General features: G+C 39.6%; 1 protein-coding gene across 1 annotated transcript in view; it reads left to right on the forward strand.

The window, feature by feature from the left end:
- Nucleotides 1-16451, forward strand: part of adamts13 (ADAM metallopeptidase with thrombospondin type 1 motif, 13) — a 33404-nt gene extending 16953 nt beyond the window's left edge. Inside the window, exons 17-31 of the mRNA XM_052108893.1 lie at nucleotides 10-90; nucleotides 2429-2610; nucleotides 2710-2860; nucleotides 3649-3778; nucleotides 6883-7062; nucleotides 7449-7644; nucleotides 7945-8053; nucleotides 8166-8295; nucleotides 8396-8569; nucleotides 9285-9489; nucleotides 9771-10131; nucleotides 12267-12413; nucleotides 12501-12677; nucleotides 13895-14076; nucleotides 15598-16451. Coding sequence (XP_051964853.1) covers nucleotides 10-90; nucleotides 2429-2610; nucleotides 2710-2860; nucleotides 3649-3778; nucleotides 6883-7062; nucleotides 7449-7644; nucleotides 7945-8053; nucleotides 8166-8295; nucleotides 8396-8569; nucleotides 9285-9489; nucleotides 9771-10131; nucleotides 12267-12413; nucleotides 12501-12677; nucleotides 13895-14076; nucleotides 15598-15771 — 2579 coding nt within the window. The 3' untranslated portion in view covers nucleotides 15772-16451. The remainder of the gene's footprint in view (nucleotides 1-9; nucleotides 91-2428; nucleotides 2611-2709; nucleotides 2861-3648; nucleotides 3779-6882; nucleotides 7063-7448; nucleotides 7645-7944; nucleotides 8054-8165; nucleotides 8296-8395; nucleotides 8570-9284; nucleotides 9490-9770; nucleotides 10132-12266; nucleotides 12414-12500; nucleotides 12678-13894; nucleotides 14077-15597) is intronic.
- Nucleotides 16452-20720: the final 4269 nt, after the last annotated feature.

Genomic DNA, 20720 nt, shown 5'->3' on the forward strand with positions numbered 1-20720 from the left:
CTTCTCAAGAGTACATCACATTTCTCTCCCTTCCAATAAACGCCTCTCGAGTTCATGTGATTAATAGGAAGCCAGTTTTTACACATCTTGGTGAGTATCTGGGTACAATATTCCTATTGAGCAAATTAATGTAAACTCTGTGGGGCGCTATATTGTGAAAATTGTTTCAGTTAAAACATTAAAGAGATCATGAAATTCTATTTTTGTTTATCCCCCCCCCCCACCCCTCCTTTTCTCCCATTTGGAATTCCCACTACTTAGTAGGTCCTGGTGGTGGTACGGTTACTCACCTCAATCCCAGTGGCGGAGGGCAAGTCTCAGTTGCCTCCGCTTCTGAGACAGTCAATCCGCACATCGTATCACGTGGCTCGCTGTGCAAGACACCATGGAGACTCACAGCATGTGGAGGCTCATGCTCCTCTCTGCGATCCACGCACACATATTTGAAACTCAATCGAAAGAGAATAAACAAGCTCTCCACAACATTATAAAACTACATTTCAGGATTTACACACAACGCACATCCAACACATTGCATCCAAATATTTTAAACTGTTTACTCAAGCACATCAGCACCATAACTATAAAACAGTCATGACATTTTAAATATTCTTGAATGGAACTGTTTACTCACGGTTTAGCAGTGTTTTTAACTCCACCACTCTTCTTTAATAACAGTTCCTTGGCAACGCTTGAATCGTGTTATGACTGGCAGTCCACGCTGATATTCGCACATACACTGTCAATAGCACAGTGAAACATGACGCACACACATTGGTGCACTGAGGCACTGATCGCCAGAAACACATCCAATGGTCAAAGAAGTCCAGCTAGTGCTTGTTTACATACACCAACAATTAAAAATAGCAGTTGGTCGCATAAACAGCAAGACGCAGAACAGCTGAATGAAACTGAATGGCATCTCAGTTTCTGAATTGTAACTTGACACCACGTCTTTTAAAAGAAGTGCGATAAACATGACAACGGTCAAAGACATCAGTGTAATGCATGCACAAAAACTTCAAAATAGTCCAGATGGGTCCATTTTGGTGTTCAGAAATAGTTTGTCACAGTAGGCCCGTCTCTCTCACTCTCTGTTTACGATAAGGAATGAACGCCAGTGGGCGGGGCCAAGGGTGCGATGACACATGTTGTGGGGCGTGTAAATAAAACTGAGCTGTCTTGTGACATCACAAACAGACAGTTTTTAAAAATTTATGTTTCAAACAGGTGGGAACAACAAATGCTCTTTTTACTCTGGGGAGGAAGTTTTGAGTTCTGAAATGTACAGTATGTTTTTATAATAAAGTTACCTCGTATATATCTAAATATCAAGGAAACTTTTATTTTTTCATTTCTATATATAGAATATATAGATAGATAGATCAGGCATGTGAGGTATTGTTTAAAAGCTTAGAATCTGACCTTTTCAGATAATACCAACCCTTTTTCATTTATGTTACAAATTAACAAAATAAGGCCTGAAATCATTTGCATCGCAAATTAGTTCCCCCTAAAAAAGTCTTTCACATGGCACTTAAATGGACAAGTCACATATCAAATGAAAGCTCTTATTCTCAGGAATGTGACTGTATAGTTTAATTCGTTGCCCCTTTACCACAGTTTGAAAGACTTTCAAAAGAATCACAAAATTAAATCTGATTTCTGTAAGTCATCAAATTCATATGTCTATTTTATACATCAATTAGTGCTACTGTAAGCCACAAATAGCTAAAAACATTATATTTGATTTTACCTTAGTTGTCTAAAACATTATCTATTTTGTACTTGTCTGTGAGTATTCCAATGTTATATCTTAGATGTCCAGAACAAAATATGCCATCCAACAGGAAAAAGCATGCTAAACAAATCATCATAAAAGTTTCAGACTATTGATGATACAATTTGATATACCATCGCAAAGATGAGGATCTCAGCTTTCTAATACCTAGATTGAGGCCGAGATAGTCAAAGAAACGATGAGGGTGGTGCATAAACTGACAAAAAGACTGGATGTCTGTGGAGGAGCAAATCAGTGAGGGCTAAAATGTGTTAGTGCGCCACCTACATTTCAGATCTATATATTGTGATGGACTGTGATAGAGAAAACAATATTTTGTTCTAGTACTTGCTGCTATAAGACTTTTCAAGGTGAGACAGAGTGAACTGAACCAGAATTACATACTTACAAAGTTGGGACAAAACATCTGTTTATCACAACACATACAATATTATTTATAAATAATTGTATTTCTTTATTATTATTTGTGGGGTTTTCTGAAATTTTTTATTTATTTTCTTTAGTCCACAGTGTGTGTGTGAATGGTGAGCTGTTACATTTGAGTTGTGAAAAATTGCAGGTGGCAGCCCAAAAAAGCATCAGAGTTTATGAGTTAAATATGACTCATTTCTATCTTTTTTATTGCAGCTGTGCTATTAAACGATATGTATGTGGTAGCTGGAGATGAAAGCCCAGCGTTAAACATCACATACCCCTCACCTTTGGAGAGGAGCTTCATCACCTATCGCCTCTACCTCACACCTGACCACCTGCCTCTCACTGAAGAGCTCAGTATCTCTGGACAAGTCACAGACAAAATCCACATACAGGTGTGCAGAAACCCTTCATGTGTTCCTTGTCTGTGAAAATTTTTTTTTATAAATCCTACTAGTTTCAAATGCATTAACCTTTTTTCCCTGTTTTTTAAGGTATACCGGAAATATGGCACAGAGTATGGAGACCTCACCAGCCCAGACATTTCATACCAGTACTACTCTCCTCATACTGTGCCTGTGGAGGGGGTTGCTAAGGGTAAATGGTCCACTGTCATATCCCCCTGCGCAGTCACCTGTGGCACAGGTAACAACTGAGCAATTGCACTTCATATTGTTACTTACTGAGTAGCTTATAACTAGAGCACATGGAAACACACACAAAAAACACTGATAAAACTGCATGTACACCATTCCTTTTTAACTTCCAATAAGTGTAAACTTATTGTTTTTGACACCATGCTGTGGTGAAAAAAAATCCTCTCCAAACTAACCATAAATTGTTCCATAAAAACTTTTTTTGATTATTCATGATCTTATATGCATATGCATTTAGACTTGTTTGCCAATAAATTCAAAAGTGATTACCATTTAGCAATAAGACTCCAAAGATTCAGCTGCTGAAATCGGTCTGTGTTACCGAAATTGTAACCGCTGCCCCCAGTGGCCAAAGCTGGATGTATTGTTGAAGTGAAATGCCCACAGGGTGGCACCAAAAGTGAGTTTTAATTGTATTTGTAAATTATGTAATAGTCAATACGAATGATATTTTATTAACTTTACCTTCTTACCCAAATCCCAACCAAAAACATAACCGTCAGTGGAGTAAAAAATTAAGTTTTAGAGCAAAAATGCAACTTTTGATTTGCACTCATAATTGTGAATGCAGTGCAATTACTTCCTGGTTTCCAGGCTATTACAACTGTAGAGCCACAGGGAAAAGGTAAACATATTTGAACTGATGCACAAATGTCTGATGGGGGTTGGCGCTTGTCAGTTATTTGGCGTTAAGCGGTAAATGGTTACTGTGTGATCATGTTGGATTTATATATATAGACATAGTGCAAATGACTCTTCCAAATTATTCTTTGGCAGGAGTCCAGAGAATCAGTCAGTTATGTGAGGATGTGAGCACACACAAGCGCCTGGAAGATGAGCTGTGTAGTTCATCCCCTCCAACACCAGATCTGCTACAGCCCTGCTTCCTGTCGGACTGCCCACCCAGGTGCCTTTCACACAATGTCTCAAAATAGTAGCCATAGTCGCATACGTCAAACGCGTTTATTTTCGCTTGTGGTCAAAATAGTATACTTTAAATAACTGAGTGCTTGACAACGTGCAACACGATAAGGCATGAGAAAAAAGATAGTTTACAAGAGCGTTTAAGGTACACCCCAATCAGCACACTTTTCTATGCCATTTTGTAGTATAAGTAGTGCAAGTGGTATGTTCAGGCCAGCTGACAGTCTTGCCTGGGCCCGGGACAAGATAATCTTAGATGGGCCCCCCATGCCCAGATCTCTCCTTTTCCCTTGCTCTTCCTCTCCTGTTCCCCTCCTCTGCTCTTCCTCTCCTGTTCCCCTCCTCTGCTCTTCCCCTCCTCTGCTCTTCCTCTCCTGTTCCCCTCCTCTGCTCTTCCTCTCCTGTTCCCCTCCTCTGCTCTTCCCCTCCTCTGCTCTTCCTCTCCTGTTCCCCTCCTCTGCTCTTCCTCTCCTGTTCCTCTCCTCTGCTCTTTCCCTCTCTCTGCTCTTCCTCTCCTGTTCCCTCCTCTCTCTCTCCTGTTCCCTTCCTCTGCCTCTTCCTCTCCTGTTCTTCTCCCCTCCTCTGCTCTTCCTCTCCTGTTCCCCTCCTCTGCTCTTCCTCTCCTGTTCCCCTCCTCTGCTCTTCCTCTCCTGTTCCCCTCCTCTGCTCTTCCTCTCTCTGTTCTTCCTCTCCTCTCCTCTGCTCTTCCTCTCCTGTTCTCCTCCTCTGCTCTTCTCTCCTCTCCTGTTCCCCTCCTCTCCTCTTCCTCTCTTGTTCTTCTCCCCTCCTCTGCTCTTCCTCTCCTGTTCTCCTCCTCTGCTCTTCCTCTCCTGTTCTCCTCCTCTGCTCTTCCTCTCCTGTTCCCCTCCTCTGCTCTTCTCCTCTCCTCTCTGTTCTTCTCTCCTCTCCTCTGCTCTTCCTCTCCTGTTCCCCTCCTCTGCTCTTCCTCTCCTGTTCCCCTCCTCTGCTCTTCCTCTCTTGTTCTTCTCCCCTCCTCTGCTCTTCCTCTCCTGTTCCCCTCCTCTGCTCTTCCTCTCCTGTTCCCCTCCTCTGCTCTTCCTCTCTTGTTCTTCTCCCCTCCTCTGCTCTTCCTCTCCTGTTCCCCTCCTCTGCTCTTCCTCTCCTGTTCCCCTCCTCTGCTCTTCCTCTCCTGTTCCTCTCCTCTGCTCTTCCTCTCCTGTTCCCCTCCTCTGCTATTCCTCTCCTGTTCCTCTCCCCTCCTCTGTTCTTCCTCTCTGACAGAGCTACCAAACTCAACTGTTTCTGTCAAAGATAACGTGTTGTGTCAGGCTCTTATACTAGAGATGCACCAATTACAATTTTCTAGGCCAATTCTGATTTTAGCCGATTCCGTTGTTCTAACCACTTTACAGCAGACTTCCATTTTTTTTTTTTTATAAAACACCATATACTTTTACCCAAACTGAATAATAAAAACACGTTTAAATGGGTACATTTTCTATAAATGTTTTCATTTTTTTTCTGACATAGCCTACTGCAGTTCTTGTTAAAACATACTAGACATGCAAAATCTGTGCATTTTGGGCACTTTTTGTGTGAAATCATATTTATTTTTTGTCCATCAAAAGTGTGCTTTCACTTTTAATTATGCATGAGCAGCGCAGCAAAAATAGACTCGGATCTGGCCCATTATCTGTTCACCGATGCCAACAGTGACGCATTTCAGCCGGCTTTTTATTTCTCATCTCCATAAATATATCTAGTAGTAAAGCTAATGCAAGGGCTAGAAATCAATGAATTCTTTGCTAATACTTCCTCGTCATCAAGGAGAGCGCAGTTCGCACCGCTTTCTCCTTTCCACAAGCGCGTGCTCTCCCGTGGCGTCTGTCGTTGCTATGCAACAATGAACTTGCGCGCCTGTAAAAACGAGCGCGCCGCGTCGCTATTATGAGCTAATATCCAACATATTTCCATATGTGTCTCTTTCCTCCTTTCTTATCAACAAGTGGATTTACAGCCACCACATCAGCAGCACCGCCGGTCGCAATGTCTCAGCACTTTTATGAAGAGGACGCAACTGCACGCGCTTCGGGCATGCACGCGCATCAAGTACCGGGTTTGAGAAAACCTGGTACCGTGGCGTGACGTTTAAAACAAAATTAGTACCGACTTGGTACCGAAGTACCGGGTCTTTGACAACACTCATAAACGTTGGCTGCGCTGTTTCTTACCTTGCTCTACGTTGACTTTACTAACGTTAGTTCCAGCTTCTCCGTCACCACCTTTTTTAAAATATTTGTTTAGGACATCTCGAAGGCCTCTATTTTCTTCTTCCCTTCTTCTCTTTTCTTTTCTTTTCTTTTCTTTTCTTTTCTGAGCACCAGACTTGTGATGACCGGACATTTTGATCGTAACGTTAGCCTACTGAACTTCAAATCAAATGACAACATCAAATTTTGATCAGTGGCCAAACCATTTTTGTTTTGGGGGTGGGCGGGGGTTCTTGACCACTATTTCAAGGACAATTAGGAAGAAAACAAATAAAAAGCTTTTATGTAACTCAAATATTAGATATTTTTTCCACAAATATGCCTATTTTATTTATTTTTTAACAATTATTCCATAATTTAATGAGGGCCCAGTTCTGGGCCCCCCTACCCTGGGCCCGGGACAACAGACCCGTTTGTCCCCCCCTGTCGGCGGGCCTGGGTATGTTAACACTGAAAATGCAACCAAATGAAGTGTACTACGAATACCCGATGGATATACTTCTTCAACCGTCAAAACTAAGTGCTCGACGCTTGTCTTTTGTATAGCGGAAGGGCAAAGTTACCTGGCTGCGATGCTGGTCTGGCAAAATGTTTGTAAATAGTGTTTCATTTTGGAGGAAATAACACTTTCAAAATTAATAAAATACATGGCTGAGTGTATGGTGTGTTATTTGGGACACAGCTTTAGTGTCTGTGTCCTTACCTGAAGCCTACACTGTAGAATTCACTGTACGGAGTGTCACTAAAGTGTCTACTACCTCAAGGGCTGAGTCTATGTTGAGGGCACCGGTTGGGTCATGGCCTTATAAAACTACTCATTATATGTCAGTAGTTTCATTTGTACATTTTCTTGCAGCTGGGAGTTAGGTGAGTTTGGACCCTGCAGCGCTCCCTGTGATATGGGAGAGCGAGTGCGCTCTGTAACCTGTGTTCAGAAGCAGGGTACTGTAAAAGTGGAGCTACCTGACACAGAGTGTACACTTGACTCTAAACCCTCAACTGCTGAGACCTGCAACCCCCAACTCTGTCCTGCCAGGTAAAGTGCAGAAGTGTGTGAGTATTAACGGAATCATATTTAATTCGATTATTACGTGTTAAACGTATCATAAAAGTAGGCCATACGACTTACGGCTCTATTTTCCAAGTCTGCTGAAGTTCCACTGTGTCCTAACCAGATGCTATAAGATTACACCAACTGGCAATTTGTCTGTCCACACAGGATGCGACACGGCACCGCAATACTCATAAACTAATATGACAATTAATTACAATAAATTCAGAAATCTGAACAGTCTGTTCATTGAACGTAAATCTTTTTCTCACTGAAGCTATATGGCTTGGACAGTCTACATGGAGACTGTCTGCAAGTTTGCCATTGTGTGTGTATATTCAAAGAAGTATATATGTGTGTGGGTGTTGTAGATGGCAGGTGTCAGAGGCTGGTGAGTGCTCGGCTGTTTGTGGGCCTGGGGATGCAAAGAGAACAGTGTTGTGTGTCCAGTCCCGTCATGGATCTGATTCTGAGGTTGATCTCAGCCTGTGTTCTGATCCCAAACCCTCAGAACATGTTCCCTGTGTGGTCGACGTTTGTCCTGTTGGCTGGGATACCCAAAAAAAGGTAATATAAAAATACATTTAGCACTGAAATTAGTACTATTGAAACATTCACACTAGTCCTGGAATAATGATCTGATCATGTCCTCGATCCATGTAGATTTTTAAATTGATATAAGCTGTGATACTATGGTGTGATTCAAACAATGACATGTCTCAGTTCTGTAATAAATAACAGCACTATTTGAATGGCAATTGTCCTATCAAATTAGAGGACCAGAATTAATTGTTGTCCAAAATAACAATGGTTACATAATATTATCTAGATGTTTCCAGTAATGTGTTATCTATATGTCTTGTCAAGGCCCAGCTAACCCATACAGATTCCCATATTTTAATGACCCGGTCCAGAATGGTGCCGGTTTATGTTTGGAGCCCTGTGATTGGCCAATGCTCAAAGACCTGTGGGAAAGGTAAATGAGACAACTGAGTGCTTTCTGTTACAGCAAGCTATAAATACCTAAATGAACACTTCCTTTCTAATCGTGTGTGTGCATAATTGTGCTTACTTGTGCTTTTACGCAGGATCACAGCAGGTATGGTTCTCCTGCATGGATCACCAATCACGACTAGATGTCCCAGAGTTCCTTTGTGACAGTACCAATAAACCAGAGCCATACACTCAGCCCTGTAGCCAATCACAGTGTCCCGTGACGTAAGCAAACAGTGCTTAAACTAGCTCTAACTTAGACAGAAAGATGGCATAGACACTGCATATTTTTAAACCTGATGTACATGGTGTTTGTATACATTAGGTGGCGCTACATACAGGGACAGTGCAGTGTGTCTTGTGGGGGAGGTGTAGTGAGAAGAGTGCTGTACTGCTCTCAGATTGGGAACCTGGAAATGGTAGTCGGAGACAGTGCCTGTCAGTCTTTACCCAGACCTGCAGAGGTAGTGGAGTGTAATACTGAAGCCTGTCCTGCCAGGTAAAATACCTCATAAATACACAAAGTGATTCTATTGAATATTTGAGCAGACTGACAGTTACAATTGACTGTGTCTATCCGGCCAGCGATGGGTGATTCTTCAATAGAGTGCAACAGTTCCGGAAGAAAAATCCCATTCATTTTCTCCATAGGCAAATTGATTTTTAACAATAACTTTAAACCTTTTAAGACAGACCAGACATGAGCTCAGAGGTTTTTCATCAATGCTATATGATATATGCCTCTGTTGAAGCCACTAGTCCATGTTATTTCAACTTTATTGCTTAAAAATCATGGTTAATAAGAGAATCATGAGGAACAACACTACCCATAATCCAACAGAGAAAGATCCACCAATCAGAAAATCGTGACAAACAAAGTGCATCTAAAGAGCTCTGCAGCGAACACATGACACACTGTGAATGCAAGAGAGACTTGTATATTTGCAAATATCTGATTATTTTGCAATAGAATTTAAATCTATTGTTTATATATGTAGAATCAGCAACTTAAAATCAAAAGTTTTATATTTGTTTATTTGATTACGTCATTCGCAGTGCTTCATGGGATTGTAGTTTGTGCACTTATGAAAAAGGTAAAGATTGATGTGGATTTTCAAGTGGGTTTTGGTACAATTAAACAAACAAACAAAAAACACTCCAAGAATGCAAAAATGCAAATTTTTGTATTTTATTTTCTATTTATTGCTCTGCAGATGGCAGGTGGGTGATCAGGGCTGGTGTTCAGTGTCTTGCGGGATGGGTGTAGCTGTGAGGATTGTCAAGTGTGTTCAGTATCAAGGAGGTGCAGAGATGGTGGTGGAGGAGAAAATGTGTGAGTCTCAAAAGAAGCCTCCCATCACAGTACCATGCTTCACACAGGTGTGTTCTTTCAACTGGGACGTGCATGAGTGGAGTGAGGTAATGTATCAACATAAATTATCAACGCTATTAACTACATATATTGTAATTGTCAGAATTTCATTTTATGGTTATACTGTTTGACCACTTTCTGGTACATATTCTTCCAAAAATAATTCAAATAAAAAGTACAAAAAGTAGTATAAAAAGATCTACTCAGAAATTATTTCCCATATGTTTATAAATTATAGTACGTTTATATAAAAATGATTGTACATTGTTGCTGTCATTCAATTCCTTTTCTCAATCTATTGTGTGTTTCTCTCTCTCATATCTAATAGTGTTCAGTATCATGTGGTTATGGGATCCAGTCTCGGACTGTGTCCTGCAGGGGCCCATCCAGCCCTTTTCCAGTTAGTCCTTTGCTTTGCCTCCATTTGCCAAAACCTATCACCATCCAGGCCTGCCATAGTCCTGACTGTTCCTCATCCCATACCTCTACACCAGGGCATAACAGCACTTTCACCCAGACAATAGAGCCCCATGGAGGGGAACAGACATGGAGAGCCACAAGTGTGCTTATGAGAACCACACCATTTCCTGTCAGAGTGATCAAGATGAAGAAAAGTTTCTCCGGCACTGCACCAACAGTACAAGTGATGGCAAGCACCATGACTGTGCCAACAGAACCACCACAGACCAGTTAGGTGGCAAGTGTGTTGGTTACACTCACTTTTCATTATTCAATCAATTCCAGATGGATAAAAAGTCCCACACTACATTTTTCCTTGTTTAATATCCCAAAATACATTTAATTATGTAAGCAAAATACAGCGTGGTCTTAAGAACATTATGTGACCATGGCAGCATTTGTGCTAAAACTAAATTAAATGCTTCACTACACGTTTAGCTGCAGTTTCCCAGTGAAATGTCCAGTGGGGGGCGTCAAAAGCAATTGAAATGGTATTGTAATCAGACAAGATTTTTTTTTTTAGGTTTTAATGAGTTAAAAAAAAAACCTACCTAACCTAAAACTTTAGCATAAACCTAACCAATAGTGATCTAAAATAAAATGAGGGATGAAAAAACAGACATCCTTAACCTAAACCAACACCTATGCCGTAGCAAGGAATTCTGGCCCCCCTGACTTGCTCTGGCCATTTTCATATATAAAATACAGTTCACAATTTGTTGTGGGCCCCCCTGGACCTGTGGGCCCCTAGAATATTTACTACCTTTCAGCCCATTAGCTACGGCCCTGCCTAATCCTAACCTATAGTGCAAAAAATACGTGTTTATAAAGTCATAGTCAGCCATTTTACTCGTGATTTGTGTGAAAATAAAATGTTGTAGCGTCTCCAGTGTTCATTTCACCAGTAAAATGCAGCGAAACATAGAATAAGGCATGTAAAAGTCAGTTTGCAAAAATATAGCTGTAGTAACATTCATTCGATGAGACTAGGTTGGTTAAATGGGTTGTAAACAGCATTTCATGTTGACTGTAAAGGGGCCATAGCATAGCATTTGTTTTTAACGTTTCATATTTTTCCCCTGAAGTCCTAATTTATACATAAATTAGTCAGAATTTAGTCTTCCGTGGCCAATATTTACCCCTTCTTTGACCAGAGTTAGGCTGTTCTTGTTAATGTATCTTTAAGAGCTGTGAATTATCTGTGTGATGACTGGCTAATCTTTTCACTTGTTATAAGTTAAAAACACCCCTAGAGTGCTTTGCTTTGTGAATTTTGGAATATGATAGCGCATGAAATTTGTTTCTAATAAGTGAGAAATATCTTGTTTACTGTGATATGGTCCCCAGCAATCTCTTTACGTGTATTTTAGTTACTATAAATCTCTATAAATCAAGAATTTTATCAGATGGAGGGTCCGGATAGCTTAGCGAGTATTGACGCTGACTACCATCCCTGGAATCATGTGTTCGAATCCAGAGTGTGCTGGGTGACTCCAGCCAGGTCTCCTAAGCAACCAAATTGGCACTGTTGCTAGGGAAGGTCAAGTCTCATGGGGTAACCTCCTCGTGGTCACGATTAGTGGTTCTCACTCTCAATGGGGCATGTGGTAAGTTGTGCGTGGATTGTGGAGAGTAGCATGAGCCTCCACATGTTGTGAGTCTCCGAGGTGTCATGCACAACGAGCCACGTGATCAAATGTGCGGATTGACGGTGAGTAACCGCGCCAACACGAGGACCTAGTTAGTGGGAATTTGGGAGAAAAAAAAAAATTATAATTTAAAAAAAGAGTTTAATCAGATATTCAGGATTAGGGGGACCACCATAAGTAATCACTAATATAAATATTTGGGGGAAAGCATCCTCAATGTGTATACTCAAAAACAAACAAAAAATATGTATATTATTAAGATTACTCTTTAAAATTTAAAATCAAAATTCAATTAAATGTAATAATCTTTAACAAAATAATAATAAATAAACTTAATTTAAGGTGAATGGACTAAAATGTATATAATACAATTACACAGCCCAAATAAAGAAGATTATAACCGATTCTGTGTCAATCATTAAATACATTTATTTCTCCACAGAAATGCTTATGTACCTGTACTTCAGTTGCACATGCAAGGTGAACTGAAGTAGAGTTCACAGGGTCCAACCTGAACAAAGAGAGTTCACCCTAATGATGTCATCACACAAAACAACTATTGTCAACATAACTTAAATAATACTACAAAAGAGCCTTTAATAACAACTATTCAAACATAATAACCATTTCAATGATTTTTTGGGGGGTGTACCACCATACATCATCTTTGTGATCCTATTAATGCCATAACACTATGAATAAGATTTCTCCTTCAGGTTTTTGTGGGCGACTCCTCCTTCAGGACTCGGGGACTATCAATCTACGCAATGTCACTCAGAGGAGGTGTATTTTTGCTATTGGTCGACCTCTTGATGAGGTTATTCAAATCAAAATTGTATCCAGCACTCTTAACTGTCAACAAAGTAAGTAGCTCAATTTGTCACCAGACATAAGAATATGATGCAGTACTAGTATGATGAATTGTGTTTATGTGTGTGTGCATCCTCCAGAGGACAATATTGCTTTGTATGACAGACTCATCCTGATGCGTTTCTGTGAGAGGACGACTGGTAGAACGCTGACATCACGGTCCAATGTTTTATTGGTGCGTCAAAGCCGTCTGACCCCTGGCAACGGAGCGGTGATATTTTATCAGAGCTTAAAGAACAAAAAAAGCCACCATGGAGGTGAGCCACTCCAAACACAGCACAACACTTACTCTTTACATTTTTATCAAATGTCCTCAAAAGAAACAAAACATGTGTATTCATGAAATATAACATGGAATTTTCTTTTAAGGAAGGGTATAACCAAAAATGACAATTCTGTCACTTAATACAGTGTAACATTTTTGGAGTTTTAAGTTTTAAGGAATGTCCGAGGGTTTCTCTCTCATACACTGAATGTAAATGTGGACCTGGGGCATGAGTCATGCACTAAATTCCAAGTATTCTGAAGTAGTTTTAAAAGCCTTTCCTTGCTTAACAGACATTGTTTCCATTCACTTTCATTGCATGTAAAAAAGCAGATTGGACATTTTGTTAATAACTTGTTTTTGTTCCATGTAAATGTAAATTATGAAAGAATTGTCATTTTTGGGGGGTAAAATTTTCCTTTAAGTGAGAATGAAATGTTGATTTGATCTATTGTACATTAAAGGGATAGTTCACCCAAACATTTTAATTCTCTCATTTACTCACCCTCATGCTATTCCAGATGTGTATGAATTTCTTTCTTCTGCAGAACACAAAGAATTTTAGAAATATATATATTCAGCTCTGTAGATCCATACAATGCAAGTCAACAGGGTCCAAAATTTTTAAGCTCAAAAAGCACATAATGGTAGCATAAAAGTAAACCATATGACTCCAGTAGTTTATTCCATGTCTTCAGAAGTGATATGATATATGTGGGTGAGAAACAGATTCAAGTATTTTCTTTACTTTAAATCTCTTCATTCAAACAGTCTTCCCCTACTATGCACTCTTCTCCTTAGAGTTCTTCATTTGTTTTTGCCAATTCACATTATTCATGCCTATCACCACCTACTGGGCAGGGAGGTGAATTTATAGTTAAAAAATAATTAAATGTTGATCTGTTTCTCACCCACACCTATCATATCGCTTCAGAAGACATGGATTTAATCACTGGAGTTTTATGGATTACTTTTATGCTGCCTTTGTGCTTTTTGAAGCTTCAAAGTCCCTGATCACCATTCACTTGCATGGACCTACAGAGCTATTTCTCAAAAAAATCGTAATTTGTGTTCTGCAGAAGGTCATACACATCTGGGATTGGATGAGGGTGAGTAATTGATTGAGTAGATCATTTATGGGTGAACCAAATTAAAATGATATCATCTGAATGGATGTGACGCTCAACAACACTCCTGTCTTCTTTTAAGAGTGTGACATTCAGCTGTTCTCTCCATTTGGACACATTGAGAATTTGATCAAGAGCTCAGCCACTTCCCTCTCTAAAACGCAGAGCTGTCGTGTCTTTATTGACGCTCCACCTGCTATGAGGATCCAAATCAAAGCGCTGTCGGTGCACAACACCACTCATACAGAGTCCACATACATACTGGTAAGTAACTGTACATCCACCTTGGTAACTAACTTAAAACAAAACTTCATCAAAAACAATCTGTCATTATTCACCCTCATGTTCTTCCAAACCTGTATGATGTTATTTTATCTGTGGAACACAAAATGTAAATTCTTTAAGAATTTTCATCAAACTCTTTTCCATACAACCACACTTCATTGTGACCACAGCTCTCAAGGTCCAAAAAAAAAAAAGCATACAACAGCATAAAACCACAGTCCAAAAGACCAAGTCTTCTGAAAGTCAAACAACAGCTTTGTGTGAGGAACAGAACAAAATTTATGTTATTGTTATGAACTGCCCCAGTCTAGGATTGGGGAGGAGTAACAAAAAGTTTGGGGTTCCCTTCTCCCATCCCAGCACTCAAATCAACAGTCAACTTATTTTAAAAATAACTTTTATAAAAGCAGAAATAGGAAGTTTCAAAGGCTTCAGGAGGGGGCAAGATAACAAACAGAAAGAATATTCTCTAATGGGGAAATTAAATTACCTATAAAAGAACATAAAAACAAAATGAAAACTCCCTTTCTCACTATAAATGGGAGAAAACACTAACGTTTCAACAAAAATGGCACCAACCTCCATACTACTGTATATTAATGACCATTTACAATATTTACAAAAACAAATAAGAAATGTAAAACTCTAAGTCAAAGAGATCACCCCTCAATTTACAAAAGTAACAGGTTACTTATAACAATGGCCTGTAACAACTAAATTTAACAACTACGACCCTGATCAACTACAAAAATATGCCACCACAGCTGTCTGGAACCGAGAAAGGGAAACTCCATTGCTATGGAGATCTGACTGGGCTTTATCCTGCTTACTTCTCCCCACAATCCAATCCCAACAAAGGACTGATTAGTCATTATTGCAGACAACTGGTTTTGATCAGCCTGCAAGTGAGGGAGGGAGAGATGACAAAGCAGGAAAAAATAAATAAATATAAAAAATCCACAATTGAAACAAACTGGAATTTTAAAAAATTTAAGAATAAACAAAAAATTACGTCAAGGGATGTGACATTATTCATTGAAAATCTTACATTCTGCTACAGCTCTAAAAACAAATTCTCTATACTGCATATTCAAACTGGCATGTTGCATTCAACACATGCCAGGACCGATGGTGTTTCAGTCTCAGTGATGTCAATAATTGCCATTGCATGTTGTTTTATTTCCTCAGATAAAAGCTATCATATGGCTTCAAAAGACATGGAATATAGTGCGCAAATAATACAGACTACTTTTATGGTATTTTTTGTGGAGCTTAAAAGCTGTATGAACTGTTATTGTATATAGAAGAGCTGCGTAAAATTATTCTTCAAAATGTATCTTTTTGTGTTCCACAGAAAAAAATTATATCATTTGTGTTTGGAGCAACATAAAGGGGAGTAAAAAAAGACACAATTATCCTTTTGGGTGAAATTTTCCTTTATACAAATGTTTACAGTGGGATCACTTTTGTACTGGGATTTGATTTTGTTTGCTTTCCCAGATAAGGGATGTGGATGCCTTAAAGACGACAGTATTCAGAGGGACTCAACTTTTCCTGTGGAGCTCCTCGGGAAGCAGGGCTGAAGTGGAATTCCATGGAGAATATCAGCAAATCAAGGGAATGTTCAGAGCAGAGTATTCATATATAAACCCTTCTGAAAAGGAACCAGTGTAGTCTTGCTTCTAGTTTGTAAAGTGCCTCCAAGAAGTTTGGAGAGTTAAAAAATCAGACTAGTTATTATTTAGCCTGTAGCACCACAGAATGTTTTCAATGATGGGGTTTATTAACTTTATATCAAAGATAAAATCTGAAGTATACTGTCTTTGTTTGTCATTTAAAAACAAAGCAAAATGTACAAGTTACTGTTTATATCTAAGTGCTTCTGTTATTTATTTTAATGAACATGACTTTGTCTGTGTAAACTTACAGTTATTTGTAAAAGTTTACAGCAGATCATAAATCACAAATATAAATAAATAAACAACTTGATCTACAAATCATATTTGACCACATAAAGCTGAAGGGCTCTCATCAGAGTGATTCATAAAAAGTCTATATGACTCCAATATAGCTTTGCATAACAACTCCTATTTACCATCTCTGAAAACAACATGGAACTCCTTGAACTGATATGGCATCAGACCATACAGTATTAAAGGCCTTTTCAAAAGTATATTTCTTATGATATAAGTTTCTGTCTATCCATTGTTACTGTGGAAGCACTTTAGTCAATTTAAAAGTAATTGCACTTTGCTTAAAGATGGAATAACAATATGAGCTTACATATCAGTTAATGACACTGAAACTGGAAAAAGCCAGATTCGGGTAATTAAAAGAGTTTTCCTCTCTGAATGGTTGTCAGGCCTTCTGTGATAGTTTATTCTCCCACTAATGAAGCATCACACACTGGTTTTAGACACCAGCTCCTGCAGAGTCTTCATGTCCACAAGTGTATCCTCTAGAAACTGGGACTAGTGGCATTGGTTTCCTCACAATTATTGAAGGCTGTCAAGGCAAAGATGATGTGGTCATCCATGGGATTGTCGCAGACATCATAACCGTCTGGAACCATGGGTCCAAAACACATAACACAGTCTGTTTTTGATAACCTAAAAACACAAATGCTGTATTTACAGTCAACATGAAATTGAAATCGACACCAATTACTTAATGCATATTCCTGCAGTTATTTTGCACAATTTATGTGCATATTATAAATAATTAAAAAAAGATAGTCTCAACCCAGAGCATGTATCGAAACAAACTAAAACGGCTTATTTAGAAATCTTTAGATTATCATTTGGTCACCTGCATTGCAACATATTCAGTGATCAGCAACTCGGCCCTCCCAGGTCCAAAAATGCAGGGAAGGCCTACCGGCAGGCGGGGCCAGAAGGACACTATATCAATGATTGAAGGATAGGACCCAAATGCAGGAAGGCAATTGAAAGGGCTTTATTGAAAAGAACAAAATACAAAACCAAAAACTAATGAGGGAGAAAACAGAATATATAATAACTACAAAAGAAAGACTCTCTTGATGGAGAAAAGGCTAGAACCAAAAAAACAATAAACAAATGGAGAAAAACAAAGACCGACCAATAAAAAATCAGAACAACAGACCAACTGTGATGCAAGGCATATGCGCTCCAAACATTCAAAACAAACAGAATGGCAGGGAACATGAGACAAAGGAGAGCTTAAAGAGAAAGAGGTAAGGGAACAGGTTACAGGTTTGAAAAAAAGGTGCTACAGATCTACTAACGAGCAGTGCGACCTCAAATCCTGATCACTCCTCTCTGCCGATGCCCTGTCCTTCCCTGGGCTCTTCTCGGGCAATGGCAACGCTGATTACAGTAGCTGAGCAGCATCTGTGATCTATGAAGGCATAGATCTAGTAGGGTCGGAGACGAATCATAAAATATCGTCTGTGTAAAGCAAAAGCTTAAGCGCTACACTTCCCGCCACCACCCCTGGAAAATCATCCTCCTTTCTTATCGTTGCTGCTAATGGTTCCAGGGCAAGACAAAACAATAATGGGGAAAGAGGGATACCCTGCCGGGTGCCCCTATCCAGAGTAAAATAATCTGAAATTAAGATCTAAAAAACTCAGCGGCAAAGACATCTGGCCCCGGAACCTTGCTTGTAGGTAAGGCCTTAATTACCTTGCCAAGCTCCTGCAAGGTTATCTCAGAATCAAGAGAATTTGTTTGCTCAGCCGACAGTTTAGGAAGTTCTATGGTTCCACAAAGATTCTAATATCCTCATCAGTAAACAAAGACTTGAAACTATAGTATATCAAGGTAGAATTTTTGAAAAGCATTACTAATATCAATGGCTGAGTTAAATATTTCACCACCAGCATATTTCACTAAGGGGATGGTAGAAAAAGACTCTCTCTGTTTTATACATCTAGCCAGAGTTTTCCTGCCTTGTCCAATAACTCAAAGTATGACTGTGTTGCCCTGAATAGCTAAAACTCCACCCTTCATGACAAAATTGTGTTTTATCTGTATTTAAATCAGGTCAATTTAAATGCCATCAGATGACATTCGGCACTTCAGCTCTGTCTCGGCACTTTTAATATTCCCTTCCATTTCCACGAGTTCTTGTGCTTTTGATTTGTGAATGAGTCATACTGTATGATCCAGCCCCTAAGAACTGCCTTAATGGCCTCCCAAGCCACACCCACAGAGTATACTGAGGACCAGTTGGTCTCCATATAACCATTGATTTCAGCCTTTAACATTTGTTGGAATTCAGGATTTTGCAAAAGGGATACATTCAAACGGCAACTATATGATTTCCTTTTCTCCATATGTAGCAACATCTCTAAACTCACCAGGGCGTGATCTGAGACTAAAATGTTTCCAATTGAGCAATCAACACCAAATGAAATGTGGGACTTAGATATATATATAAAAAATCTATTCTAGAGTAAATCTTATGGACTGATGAAAACCTTCCTTACTAGATGGGTTCAAAAGTCTCCAAATATCTGTAAGACCTTAAGATTTTTACACACCATGTGAAGCATCAATGTTGCTCTAGGGGGCTTACACACTTTTGTGAGTATTAAAGTCTCCTCCAATAATATTTCATGAGGGGTGCCAACAGCATGCAACAGCCCATCAAGATCTATAAAAAAGCCCTGATCACCAATATTATGTGCGAAAATATTAGCCAAAATAAGACTTTGCCCCTGAATTTCTGCTAAAACAATAATTACCTAATTTATCTTTAATCTGTTTGAGACATTTGCATTGTAGATATTTTCTTATCAATGTAATGACTACCCTGCACTGAGCCAGCACTAAAGAAAACATGTCCAACCCATATCTTGCCAAATTTTTCAGCTTTCTGCTGGGAAATTAGTGCTTCTTGAAGAAACACTATATCATATTTCTTACGCTTAAAGGCCCTGACACACCAAGTCAACGGTCGGCCGTCGGACAATGTCGGGATGTCGGTCCCTCTCTGCTTTTTCCTGCCGATTGAGCCGGCGGAGCTCGTTGGCAAGTCAGATCATTCTGATTGGCTGTTCAGCTTAGCAAACCAGTGCACGAGAAGAAAAACGGAAGTGACGAAGCAAGCAAACGACGAAGTCAAGAGGGAACACACAGAATTGCTCTTGATGATTCAGGAGAGGCCAGAGATTTGTGTGAAAATGGTAAGCAAGCGCAGCTTTGATTATGTTTTGTATCCCAGCAGTCACTAGCTCTTCCGGTTTCCCGTTTTGATACAGACTACTGCCACCTGCTGGTACAGAAAGTTATTTCCTCTCACACAGGCACAGAACGGACGTGCTAGATGGCCATCGGGTGTCGTCTTAGTGTGTGTGCGTGTGTGTTCAAGAGCAACTTTTTGACTCAGACTTAGGTCTGCTTTATTCGGTGCTAGTTCTTTGATGTCGGTTTGTTGTGTCAAGGCCTTAAGAAGAGAAATATCCTTCCTTCTTTTTATGGGGTGCCCAAACCCATTCACATACCACATGGAGAAAGACAATCCACTCATATTAACATTTTACATTTTGACATATTAAAAAAAATAGATTGCGTGTCAAAAATCTGATTATAATGATGCAACAATCAATTAACCCCCGAACTTTCCCCAGAACAAAAGAAAAACAGAAAAAGAAAAACATGCATTAACCCTGTGCACGACAGCGCCAACCTGCGTCCATCCAGTCCATGTACACCAACAAGAGCCCCCGTGACAACTTTGCCATCGGATTGCTCAAGTCTGGTGTTTCTATACAAAATTTGTAAGAAAAAATTATAAAACAGAAGATAATCTATAAAACAAACTCCAGCCATTAGGTGGGATAAACACAAGGAATGTGTAGATTCATCCACGTGTAGTGTTCCTCTACAAAACAAACTCCAGCCGCTAGGCAGAACCAACACAAAAAGAAACAAAGAAGGCGCCCAGCATCCTCAGACAATCAAGTGAATGCTCAGTGAGTCAGGTCCACTTGGCTGTATCAAGAGCATCACACAATTACTTACTCAGTCATTGACTTTATGAAGGACAATGCTTGTTGTGGCCATCCTTAGTATCTATTCTCAATTTGGCCGGGAACATCAAAGCAACCTTCCGTTTATGTAAGGGTTTCTTGCATTCCTTGAATCAATCACGTTTCTCTCTTGTCGAATTTGCAAAGTCTAGGAACAAGAAAATGTTGTGGTTCTTCCAAGAAACCCTTCCTTTACTCCTCGCCTCGTGTAACACGAGATCTTTATCGGATGATCTCAGAAATTTGGCCAGAATTGATTGGGGCCTGTCTCTTTCTGCGGATCTCCAAGTCAGAAGACTATGAGTCTGCTTGATTTCCAGCTTATGGCCTGTTATTTTGAGCAGACTCAGTAAGAGCTCATCTAGGAATTTCAACATATTTGGCCTTCTTCGTTCTCAGAAATTCCAACAATTTGGACATTGTTTCGCCAATTACGATTCTCGAGGTCTTCCAATTTTTCCCAAATGCATTCCAAGTCTGATTAGCAGCTAATTCCCTCTCCGATGACTCCAGATTATCAGTCCATTTCTCAACATCTGACACTCTTGTAACCAACTCAGAGAATTTCATCTCCATGGCAGTGATTGATCGACGTATTACAGCAAGA

The sequence above is a fragment of the Xyrauchen texanus genome, chromosome 37, assembly GCF_025860055.1.
Source record: "Xyrauchen texanus isolate HMW12.3.18 chromosome 37, RBS_HiC_50CHRs, whole genome shotgun sequence".
NCBI classification, from domain to species: domain Eukaryota; kingdom Metazoa; phylum Chordata; class Actinopteri; order Cypriniformes; family Catostomidae; genus Xyrauchen; species Xyrauchen texanus.